Raw genomic sequence first — 12008 nt, 5'->3', positions numbered from 1 at the left:
CACATTGAAAAATTACTTTGCAAAGGGCTCTTCAAACTGACATATAGCCACCAATATTAGGGGGCTAGTTTTCTCCATATTCTCAGGAGCACTGCATATTTTGATTATGCTAATATAGAGGAAGAATGGTCAGTTTGAACTAAGCATCTCTAAGCACCACTGCTAATGGCTCCGGCTCTCCTTTTCTACCCCTTCAGCTCAGACTGCCCTGGGAGCTGAGCCTCCTCACTGTTCTTTGCCCTATCTTTCCTCCTGGTTCCCATCACTGATAGCCAGCACAAGGCTCTGGAACATTTAGCTCCAATTCTGGGACCTTGCAGGCCCATGTCTCTTCCTTACCCTGGAAAAACAGTCAATACTAAAGGTGTTCCCAGTGCTTCCTCAAGTCCAGAGGCAGAGCAGTGTAGTGAGAGAGCATGAGCTTTGCATACACAGAGACACAGGCTGAGTCCTGGCCACTCCTTGGCCAAAGCAGTTAGGCACTCTGAACCTCTGTCTCTTCCACTGAAAGGTGGTGAGAGTGGCACCTGTTTTGCAGGACTTTGGGGATGGTTACAAATGACATGCTACAGATCTGGTACAAACAGTAGTTGTTAGAGTTTGGCCTACAGGGCACATTTGCTTTCCTAACCTCAAGGCACCATGGCTAAGGTAGCTCCACCCACTGGTGCCGACTCAGTCTTAAGGAGCTCAGAGAGTGAGAGGAGACCTCGTTAACCTCCTTCAGGTGCTCTAGGGAGCTATCCAACCACTAATCTGCTCAGACACCCATTTACTGAGCACCTACTGTGTGCATGGATGTTAAACTATATACTGGGACCCAAACATAGAAGTGGCATGGTCCCTGCCCTCAGGGAATGTAAAGGCTGGTCTGAGAGACAAACAAGCAAACAGACATTGCAGTAAAGTGTGATAGACAGTACGTTACAGAGAGATATACATGGTACCCTCCAACTGCAGGAAGGTTGCATGGTAGGTGTGGGCAGGGGAGGCATGGGAAACTTTTCCAGAATAGCATCATTGAGCTGTGCCCTGAGGGACAGTGAAGGTGTTGGCCCTATGAAAAGCATTGATGTGGTCTTACTACCTTGCCCTTCATAGGATGAGACAGAGGAAGGGTAGTTGTGACGGTGATGGGTGGGGGTGCATTCCCAGGCTCCCACGTTGCAGCCTACCCTCCCTCATGTTTGGGCCTATCTTTCTACCCCATCAGCAGGGACCCTGGGTGCAAGGGGCACAAGTTTACACACAGTGGCCTGGCCTGCCAGCTGCCCCAGCCCTGCGAGGCAGATGAGGGGCTGGGCGAGGAAGAGGACAGCAGCTCAGAACGTAGCTCCTGCACCTCATCCTCCACCCACCAGAGGGATGGGAAGTTCTGTGACTGTTGCTACTGTGAGTTCTTCGGCCACAACGCGGTGAGTGAGCCTGCAAGGCCACAGAGGGCTGGGAACCGGCCAAGGTGAGCCAAAGAAATACCCCACTCTCCCCAGAGACCCCTTTGCTCACAGGGGTAGTAACTGCACTGGGACCCTATGAGTCCTCACATCTGTGTCCGCTCACTTGATCCTCAAAGCACATTTGTGAGGTAGAGACTTAAATATTTTGTTACCTTTGCACTTTTTGCGGTTTCTCTTAAGGTCGACTTTTTTCCTTAGGCAAAAGGAAAGGAAATGGCAGAGAGAAAGCTATGATTCTGATGAGTGTGTATATGTTTATAATCACAGAGAAGTGAACACTTGTGTGTGATGGAGGCAGAGTGGAAGCAAAGGCTCTCAGTCCTTCAAGTGTGAGGGACAGGCCATGAGCAGAGATGGCACCAGGAAGGAGGCTCAGAGCAGAGTACATGCTATCTCTCTGGACAGGGGGAGAAGACAGTTCAGAAGTCTCATAAGGTGAAGAGGAGAGGGCTGCCAGCTAGGGTAGAGCAGTTGAGGACAGAAGAAAGTAATCACATTGCTAGTCACCTTTGAGCTAGTGGTTATTATCTTCATTTTAGAGGTGACAAAATAGAGGCTCAAAGACTCAGTGACCTGCCCAAGGTCATACAGCATCCAAGTGACAGGGCCCGGGCTCAAACCTTCTTTCCTACTCCCAACACTGTCACATCCCTTCCACTTCCTCCACCCACCACTGCCTTGGCTTTGAGCCTGGCTGAGGGTGAAGCCATTTGGCCTTTGTGGCTGTGGTAGAAAGAACAGTTGTCTCACTTCTCACCACATGTTCCATGCCAGTGGGTGGGAGTGCTATGGGCTTCCCAGGCCCAGGGTATAACATCAGCACCTCCCCCTCCCCCAGCCACCCGCTGCCCCGACGAGTCGGAATTATACCGAGATCCGAGAGAAGCTCCGCTCAAGGCTGACCAGGCGGAAAGAGGAGCTGCCTATGAAGGGGGGCACCCTGGGAGGGATCCCTGGGGAGCCCGCCGTGGACCACCGAGATGTCGATGAACTGCTGGAATTCATCAACAGCACGGAGCCCAAAGTCCCCAACAGCGCCAGGGCCGCCAAGCGGGCCCGGCACAAGCTGAAAAAGAAGGTGGGTGTGGGGGGGAGCCCAGCTCTACCACCTCTCTTCCCTGAGGAATCCCTTGTCCCAACCCCCAAGACTTGGAGCATGAATGGTGCTGGCTACCAAAGGCCTTGGCATAGTTCTATGCTCTGGGAAGGTCTGAACGAGCTCAGGAGGCATTGGGGTCAGGGGGCCTGGAGACCAGTGACTGGAAGGAAAACACATCCTGGCCTCAGAAGCCACTTGCTGGATTCCTCAAAGCCCAGGCAGGACTTGCTTCAGTCAGTCAGTCAGTCATTTATTCTCAACAAACACTTCTGCAAATACTGGGAGCCAAAGTATGATGCAGTTAAGTTCTCATCCTAGAAAAGCTCAGCCCAGTGAAAAGACTGGTAAAACTCGACAGGCGCATTAGCATGTGACAAGTACTGGGATGAGGGAAGCCCCCCATCATCCTGCCTGGGCATGCTAGAAATGGTTATACCAAGAGGCTGACTTAGAAGCTGAGTTATAGGGAGTAAATACAACTTTTATCAGGAAGTTCCTCCTAGCAGTAGGCATAGCACATGCACAGCCACTTGGTGAAACCAGAGCTCAAACAGAGAGTAGAGGTGGGGAGGGGCCTCATAGCCTGGCTGAGGAGCTTTGACTTGATTCTACAGCTGAGGGGGAGTCACTAGAGAGCTTTAACCAGAGAATGCACTTGGTTGGATCTGTATTTCAGGATTACTGTGTTGCAATCTGGAAGGCCCTGGAGGGATGATACTCCAGAAAACTGAGAGCCAGGGGAGAGATGAATGGTGGGGGTGGGCTGGAGAAGGAGAGATGGATCTTGAGAGGAAGCAGAAGTGACAGGCTTTGATGATCTAATTGCAGGACAGGGAGATGAAGGAGTCAGAGGTATCCCCCAGTTGTTTGCTTGGGTGACTGGCAAGAACATGCCTTTCACTGAGCAAGGTTAGGATGGCAAAAGACTGGGTATTCAGTGGGGCACAGTGACTTGGAGGTTCTTGTGAGACATCCAAGTGCAGGTGAGGTGTGGGGCTGGGAGTTGCCAGCATGGTGATGTAATTAAAGCTATGGGCATGACTTCACCCTTAGGCTAAGTGAGCTTCTCCCAGTGGGCTGAGGATAGACCCCAGTGAGCTATTTCCAGGCAGCCCTGCTGCCTGGTGAACCCCAGGGCTTGATGGCTCGTCCCCTGCCACCTCATTACCTCTTTGCCTGCCTGCCTCCTGCTGTGTCTCCATAGTGCCACACTCAGGAACTCAGAAGAAATTGGGTTTGGCCACCAACTAGCTCCAGGTCCTGGGTGGTCAAATAGCTCTGGTGCTCTGGAAAGCAGCAGTGATTATCTTTCTCTAGCCTAGAGGACAACCAGGACCCTTTCCCTGCAGCCTGAAGTAGTGAACCAAGGGGTCCCACCACTCTTCAGAAAATGGTCGGCATTTTTGTTCTCCCATCCAGGATCATCTGGCATGCGGTGGGCAGCAGTGGTATCTTTGGCCTTTCCTCGCCTCTTAAGGCAGCGTTCCTGTTAGGTCCCAGCAAGCACACTTCAGAGTTCCCAGGCACAGTGTGCTTTCCATAAATCATGTGCCCACACATCCTTTTCCTTTCACCAGTAACATTCTCTGCTTCCTTCCAAGCTCAGTTCAGATGTTTCCTCCTTGGCAGACATCCTCAGGTAACTTCTGCTGAACTGCTACACCTTGCACATCTCTCTAGTCTGCCATTTATCACACTCTGCTCCCTTATTCCAAAACTTGCTGCACAGCTACTGTCTGCCCAGCCCAATCTAGAGGCCAGGATACAACACGGAAGCAGGCAGCTGCAAATTAGTGTGATAGGCAGTAATGGCCATTAATCTGTTTCTACATCAGACTCTTCCCCAGTGTCCCTTCCCCACCTCCCAGATTTAATTACCCACAGTCTTGCTGCCCACCAAAAACACAGCTTTCCCTAGGAGCCATCCAGTGTAGATGGCACATCCTTTCCCGCTTTGGGAGAAAGATAAAACTGAATGTCTCTCTGCCCCCTGACACCTTTTCCAGACTTTAACTCTCTCCCCTTCATGTCCTAATCCCTGCTTCTTTGGAACAAACCTCTGTCTCTGTCATCTACAAACTCCCAGCCACTCCTCTTCATCTACTGAAGACTGTCATCTGCTGCTTTCTCCTCTTTCCAGACCAGTAGAGATCCCTTGCCCATTGTTCGCTTGCTCTCTCACTGACATTCCTTGCCCCATTGCCCTTCCATTACGAACACTCAGAAAAATCACAACCCTGGGTTCCATCCCAACCTGCCTTTCCCCTTCTGCACCTCAAGGAAAGCACGGGATCCAGCCTATCTGTGGCACCCTGGCCACATGGTCTCCTGGTTGCCTGAGCTACAGGAGGTCTCTGGTAGCTCCCTGGTCTTCTTGCTTCTCATCATTTCCATTCACCACAGCCCCTTTGTCAGACCCATTCTCCTCAAACCTCCAGGCTTTTCCCACCCCACCTTATTTTTTGACAGATAACCTTACTTGTTACTTCAGCAAGATAAAAAAGCAGGGGATAGACTCTCTCTGTCTTACCACCCTACCTGCAAACTTTCTTCTTGTCAAGAGGGAAGAGTTACTCCTTTTCCTCCCAGAGGCTAGTGCAGCCCTTTTCTGCCTCCTCAGTCTAACAGCTACTTCCTGCTCTGTGGCTCCCACCTGTCCTCTAGGCTGTTTCCCATCAGCATTTAAACTACACCTAGTACTACTCTCTTTTAAAAAGCAAACTGTTCCTTGGGTGTACAGCCTCTCTCACCCATCTACTCTCTTTCCTGTAGATCACAGCCAGATTTCTTAGAAAATGTCTGCATTTACTGTCCTTACTCTTCCTGTCAGCTCTCTGCCAACTGTTTTCCACTCCACCCCCAACAAAGAGCCACTAGTTAATTTTTTGTCACCAAATCACACTCTCCTGTTCCATCTTCCTCATCCACTAGGTAAAGTTTACACTTCTGTGTTGGTTCTTCTCTTCAAACATTGTTCTCTTTGGCATCTCAGTCCCCAGCCAAGTGCGGGCAGGGAAGGGACATGGCAACACCATGTTCTCCAACTTGCTCACCTTCCTCTCTGACCTCTTTTCTCTCTCCTTTGTGAGCTCCTCATCCTCTATCTGACCCTCCCCCTTGAGAACATCTCTTGGGCAAAAAGCTATCATCTAGATAGTGTTGCTCCCAGTTCAGTTGATTTAATGTCAGCCTGTTTCTTCCCTGCACTTCATTCACACTGATGTCCTACAGCTGCTGTTGGGTGCCTCCTCGCAGATAGCCCGCAGGTACCCAAACTGAGCTTGTTCTCTTTCTCCGAAGAGGAGAGGCCTGCTCTTCCTTCTCTGTTGCCTGTCTAGTTAATGGCACCACCATCTATACAGTTGCCTGAACCAGAGCCTGTGTGCCATCCTGGGAGGAATGCATCGTCGTGTGTAAGAGCAGCAGGGCTTGGAGTTGGACCTCAGTTTGAAACCCCGCTCTGCCACACTCACTGTATGACCTTGGGCAAATCATTTAACCTCTAAGCCTCAGTTTCTTCATCCATAAAATGAGAATAACAGAACCTAACTCAGATTGTTGTGAGAGTGAAATGGAGTGATGCACAGAAAGGTTCAGTAGAGTGAGCACCTGGTCAGTGTAGCTGCTATAGCAGTAGTCTTGGTTGTCCATGTTTCCGGGACTCACCCCATTCTCTCTCCCCAACTGTCACCAAGAGTTCTGGCCACACTGCCTACCAAATAGCTCAAGCCGTCCACTTCTCTCCCTCCACCTTACTGCCGCTACCTTAAAAGCCTTCAATGACTGAACATTGCCCTCAGGACCAAACCCAGACTCAAGCATGGCCTGCAGGCCTCTTCAGGATCCAGCCCCTGCTTAGCTTTCCAGCTTCATCTGTCAGTCGCTCTCTCTGGCCTTCCTGTCCACCCCTAGCTCAGCCCCCATTCCAAAAGAAATCTGGGTTCCACCTATCACTCTGATTGCTTGTATTCCCTAAAGATTTTGTGTGTTGCCATTTCCCAGCCTTTATACTTGCTCTTCCTTCTGCCTAGAAGATGCTTGTCTTATGCTCTCCAGGATAACCCATTCACCCTTCAGTGCTCAGGGAGATACTGCCTCCTCTAAGAAGTACCCCCTCATGACCCAGTCTGGAATCCCAGAGCACCCTGTGCTTTCTTCCCTGTAGCTCTTGTCGCTCAGAATTAAGCAGCCTGTGTTTGCATGTCTGTCTTCCCCAGCATAGAGCAGAGTGAGCAGAGACTGTGTCTCATGCACGGCTGAATTCCCAGAGCCCAGCCCAGTGCCTCACTGTCAACAGTCAAGAAAAGGATTATCAAACAGTCTTGAAAAACCCTAGGAGCTCTGCCGATCAGCTGGGTGTGCTATCCCCCTCTGCGGTGTGACCTTACGCCAACTCCTTATTCTTCCCAGAGTGGAGTACCCTCATCTGTAAACTGAGGAGGATGCTACAACAAGGGCAGTTGTGAGGATTAAATGAAACTTGGAGGGTGGGTGGTACCAGGCTCTTGGTACATAACAGAAAATAAGTGCTTCTGTGCTTTTCCTCTCGCTACCAAACTGTACATGGTTCCACATCACTTGCTGTTCACCATTAGTTTTCAGACTTCTTTGTTTAGTAGCAGAACTCTTCTGCAAGTGGAATCTTCCATGGAACCTCAATTCCTAACAAATAAAAGCAAAGCTGTTCTGGTGCAGGGGAGGAGCAAAGTAAAGGACTTTCCAGTCCTTTGCCTGTCCTCAAGGTCTCAAGGCTCTGCCTGTGGCTTTGAACTTCACAGCGCACAGCTGGAAACACCCTTCCAGACTGAGCTTCTTCCTCACCTGAGCACCACAGTGCCAAGGCATAACCTTAATAACGCCTGTGGAAAGGGACATACACCCTCTCAGATGTCCTGCAACACTATGAAGTATATAGGTGGATAATTTTTCTCCCACATTTACAAATGAGGAGAATAAGGTTCAGAGAGAGTAAGTGATTTGTCCAAGGTCCCACAGTTGTGGTCCTAATAAGCTGAGCCTGTATTCAAAAAAGATGAAAGAATAAATGTGTACCTGCTGGGGTACAAGATCACCCTCTCTTAAGTTGACTGTGAGGTAGTAGCAAGGCCTCTTTTGTTCCTGTTTCCTTTTCCTGTTTCTCCGCATCCATTCCCAAATCAACTAGAAATACCTGAAATGGTGGAAGTCATCCAGCTCCTGGTACATCACCCCCTACCTGTAGGCTTTTGACATCTGTCTCCTATCTCCCCCTAAAGGCCTCCCTAGCCTGCTGGTACCTTGAGGTTGGGCAGAGGAGTGGGGAGACTTAGAGCCCACAAACTCATTTTCACTCTCAGAACCAGGTCTGTTAACACTGACTGGCAGGATCCAGTCTCCCTAAGCTTCCTGGTCCTCACCCAGTCAGCAGGGCTGCTTTTACATATTGCTTTGGGGCCGCATGTATCTGTCCTTTGTATGCTATTGGGCACAATCTAGATGTGCTAACCAACTGAACAGTGAATGGCCTTCCTATAGGAATATCACCCTCTTCAGTAGCACTCATACATGTTCAGAGGGCACACACATTCCTGGCCACCCAAACCGTCTGATAGACCATGGCAGCCTAACAGCCCCACATCTTCCTTCTTGAAAAACCCCCACCATATCACAGCTTTTTTGTCCCCTACCACTTGCATAATTGGAGAAAATGTCTCTGCAGCAGCCATCTTCCTTACATGGATTCCCTCTTTGGTCTTCACACCAGAATTATGTCCCCATTTTACAGATGGATCCACTGACACTCAGCCAGAAAGTGAATTGCTTAAGCTCAGGCCTAGGAGGCAAGATGTAGTTAGCAATGTTCCTGTCTCTTTGAGTCCTAGCCTTCAGGCCCTGTGACTGACACTGGGGCTGTAGATGAACAAGCCATAAACACCCTACCCTCTGTGGATGTAACCACCTCTGCAACTGGGACAGGTACCTGTCTGATTATATTTTGTCCTCACTCCTGCAGAGTGGGCAAGTAGGCCAGGTTCATGAGGCCTTGCCTCTATCCAGTTAGCAGCAAAGCTAAGCCCCAGGCTGATGTGTCAGGTGTCATCTTGTGATTGGCAGCTGCCAGGTCCCAGCTCAACCTGCCTCTTGTATTGGCAGGAAAAGGAGAAGGCCCAGTTAGCGGCAGAAGCTCTAAAGCAGGTGAATCGTGTTTCTGGAAACCGGGAAGCAAGGTCTGCCAGAGAAAGGCTCTTGGAGTGGCCTGACCATGAGCTAGATCGGGTCAACAACTTCCTGAGCAACCGTCTGCAGGAGATCAAGAACACTGTCAAAGACTCCATCCGTGCCAGCTTCAGTATGTGTGAGCTCAGCATGGACAGCAATGGTTTCTCTAAGGAGGGGGCTGCAGAGCCAGAACCCCAGAGTCTACCCCCCTCAAACCTCAATGGCTCCTCAGAGCAACGGCCTGACATCAGCCTTGACCTGTCCCCTTTGACTTTGGGCTCCCCTCAGAACCACACGTTACAAGCCCCAGGCGAGCCAACTCCACCCTGGGCAGAAATAAGAGGGCCCCACCCACCATGGACAGAGGTGAGGGGCCCCCCACCTGGTATCATCCCTGAGAATGGGCTAGTGAGGAGACTTAACACTGTGCCCAACCTGTCCCGGGTGATCTGGGTCAAGACACCCAAACTAGGTAACCCTAGCTGTGAGGAGCCAGGTGCAAAGGAGGTCCCCATTTGCAAGCAAGAGCTGCCTGAGCCTGTGGCCTCAGTTGGGAAGCCACGGAAAGGCAAAAGACAGGGCAGTCAGGCCAAGAAGAATGAGGTGAGCCTAGTTGCCCGGTCCCCAGCCAGTCTCGAGGTTCCCAATACCAAGGGCCAGACTCCCAGCCCCAAGCAGCCAGGTAAGGCTCCAGAGCCTCCCAAAGAGGGCAGCTGTGCCGAAGCTGGAGAGGGAGGCGGAGGGAGCCAGCCAGGACCAGGCTGGGCCAGCAGCCCCAAAACTGACAAGGAGAAGGTCAGCATCTGGCGAAACTGGCCAGGTGAGGCCAAGGCACGGCCTCCAGAGCAGGAGTCTGTGCAGCACCCAGGCCCAGCAAGGCCACAGAGTTTGCCACAGGGCAAGGGTCGCAGCCGCCGCAGCCGCAACAAGCAAGAGAAGACAGCCACCTCCTTGGGTGAGTGCACTAGGACCTGAGTGGCTGACCCTCACCCAGCCAGGCCACAGGGTGGAGGGCAGTCCTTGTGTGTGGGCAGTGCTTCCCCAAGAGCGTGACCCCTAGAGGCCTGGCTGTGGGCACTCAGCCCTCCTGGCTGTGTCTTCCTAGACGATGTGTTCCTGCCCAAGGACATGGATGGGGTAGAGATGGATGAGACTGACCGGGAGGTGGAGTACTTCAAGAGGTAGGTGAGGGGCTGCCTGCTCTCCGGCCCACACTCAGGCCTCTCCCTCAGCCCTGTGCCTCCAGAGGAAGAGCCTCTCTCCAAGGTGTCTCCTACCAGCCTATCTGCTGGAAGCCAAGTAACCACTTGACAGGACAGGGCATCTGAGAAAGTACAAGGGAAGGGGAGAAGGAAGCAAGTCAGGCCCCAAGAACCAAGGCTTTCTCCAGCTTTATTCACTTGTACTTCCTCTGCTCTGCCTGGGCTGAACTCTGGGGCAGAGGTGAGTCAGACAGTATAGATGGGGAGAATGAACCACAACCAAGCTGAAACCTGAGGAATAAGACCAAGTGGGCCAGATGAAACGGAAAGGATATTCATGACAGCAGGGCTAGCAGGTAAAAAGGTTTGAGGGTAAAAAATACATACAGTACTTAGGGAAACATAAGACAGCCCAGTATAGCTTGAATAAAATACAGGGTGAGCAGAGAGCCTGTATCCCAAGGCATTGTTACTCTCTTCATATACTGTTCCCTGGGCTCGTGGACACCCTGTCCAGGAAGCCCCTAAGCCAGCGAAGCTCCCGTACCTGTTAGACCCCAATATCTGGGAGCCAGAGGAGTTGTGCGGAGCTGACCTGGTCTCTTTACGTTTAGAAGAGGGGTTCAGCAGGGAGGGGAGGGAACCTCTGATTGTGCTTCTCCCAAACCTGATAGATTCTGTTTGGATTCTGCAAAGCAAACTCGTCAGAAAGTTGCTGTGAACTGGACCAACTTCAGCCTCAAGAAAACCACTCCCAGCACAGCTCAGTGAGGTATGGAGACCCCCAAGTATTGTGTGCACCCCTCTCCCCAAGCTCTGCCACCTTCTGGGTCCCTGCCAGACTATTTCATACTCTGGGGCACACGGAGTTGGGCTGGGGCTTGACAGCACTGGCCCCTGCCTCTCCACAGTGACCGCCCCAGCGGGCTGTGCGCTCTGAAGACACAAGCCCCTTTTCTCCTATGGCACTCACCCCCAGGCCTCCACTGCTCCTCACTGGCCCAGGCCCTGAAGAGCCTGCACTGTCACCCTAGGCTACCTCCACCAGGCTTCCTTTTCCTTTACTGGCTGCCTCCCAAATGCCCAGGCAGCTGTGAACCCGAGGGCTGTACCCACCCCTGACATTTTCAGCCTGACCTTTACCTGGCCTGGTTCCTCCATGTAGGCTACCAGAGTACTTCCCAGCTAAAGCCACGCAAGAAGGAGCCAGACCCAGGAGAGTGGGCAGACGAGCAAGACGAGACCTTCGAGAGAGGTTATGTAGGCCTGGAGAAGTTGGTGGGCATTCTCCCCAAATAGAATAGGTTCCATCAGGAAACTGATAGCTAAGCTGCCTCCTAGAATAGATCTGGCCCCAAGCTAGGCTGTGGCCTCTCTTCCCAGCCACCTGCATAGGTCCTTTTGTCTGAGATACTGGCCTATCAGATGACTAAGAACAGAAGACTGAGAAGGCACTGGGCTGAGAACCATATTGCAGGAGAAAAGGTGTCTGGCTGGCAGGTCTTGGTGCTGGGCTTGGGCCAAATGGCTGTGCAGGGCTGTATCTCAACCCTGGGCTATGTCCCTGCAGTCAGGCATTTTCTGGCTAGTAACCACCCAGCTTGTCTAGGGCAGGTGGGCTGAGCTCAGGGACTCCACAGAAGGATGCTCTCGCCTGTGCTCTTTTCAGTGCCAGGGCAGCAGACTTCCTGGACCCTTGTTCCCTTTTGGGTCGGGATCCCCCACCTTAGATGCCAGCCTTAGCTCTGGGCTTTCATCTGTTGCCCCTTTTCAGAGGAAAGGGAGTGCACCTCCTCCTGAAGGCCAGTGCCCCGTCCAGGAACCCTCATCCAGCGTCTCCCACTCCCTGTAGCTGATCTCCTTCCCAAGACAGGAGACACCCCCCACTACCCCCAAAAGTGCTCTCCATTGACCACTTCTACCCTGACCAGCACAGAATTAAGCCCCAAGTACATGAGAAAGCAGAGCTGACACAGAATCAGGATTCAGCCGTGCTGTGTAACTGGAGCCTGTGGCAGGAGTCTGAGCTCATACACTGCCTCTCTGCTGCCT

General features: G+C 51.8%; 1 protein-coding gene across 14 annotated transcripts in view; it reads left to right on the top strand.

Annotated features, from left to right (window-relative positions):
- FAM193B (family with sequence similarity 193 member B) overlaps nucleotides 1-12008 on the top strand; it is a 30129-nt gene that overhangs the window by 17381 nt on the left and 740 nt on the right. For 8 of the 14 annotated variants that reach the window (XM_036995087.2, XM_036995083.2, XM_073232922.1 and 5 more), the window contains 5 exons: nucleotides 1214-1415; nucleotides 2296-2535; nucleotides 8689-9709; nucleotides 9860-9935; nucleotides 10631-10728. In XM_036995087.2, the coding sequence (XP_036850982.1) occupies nucleotides 1214-1415; nucleotides 2296-2535; nucleotides 8689-9709; nucleotides 9860-9935; nucleotides 10631-10727 (1636 nt within the window). In that variant the 3' untranslated portion in view covers nucleotide 10728. Of the gene's footprint in view, nucleotides 1-1213; nucleotides 1416-2295; nucleotides 2536-8688; nucleotides 9710-9859; nucleotides 9936-10630; nucleotides 10729-11121; nucleotides 11235-12008 lie in introns of all 14 variants that reach the window. The other 6 variants (XR_012129722.1, XR_012129720.1, XR_012129721.1 and 3 more) reach the window with 6 other exon arrangements.

Source organism: Manis javanica, chromosome 1, assembly GCF_040802235.1.
Source record: "Manis javanica isolate MJ-LG chromosome 1, MJ_LKY, whole genome shotgun sequence".
Taxonomy (NCBI): Eukaryota; Metazoa; Chordata; class Mammalia; order Pholidota; family Manidae; genus Manis; species Manis javanica.
The sequence above is the reverse complement of the archived record's forward strand: the minus strand, read 5'-3'. Positions and strand labels throughout refer to the sequence as shown.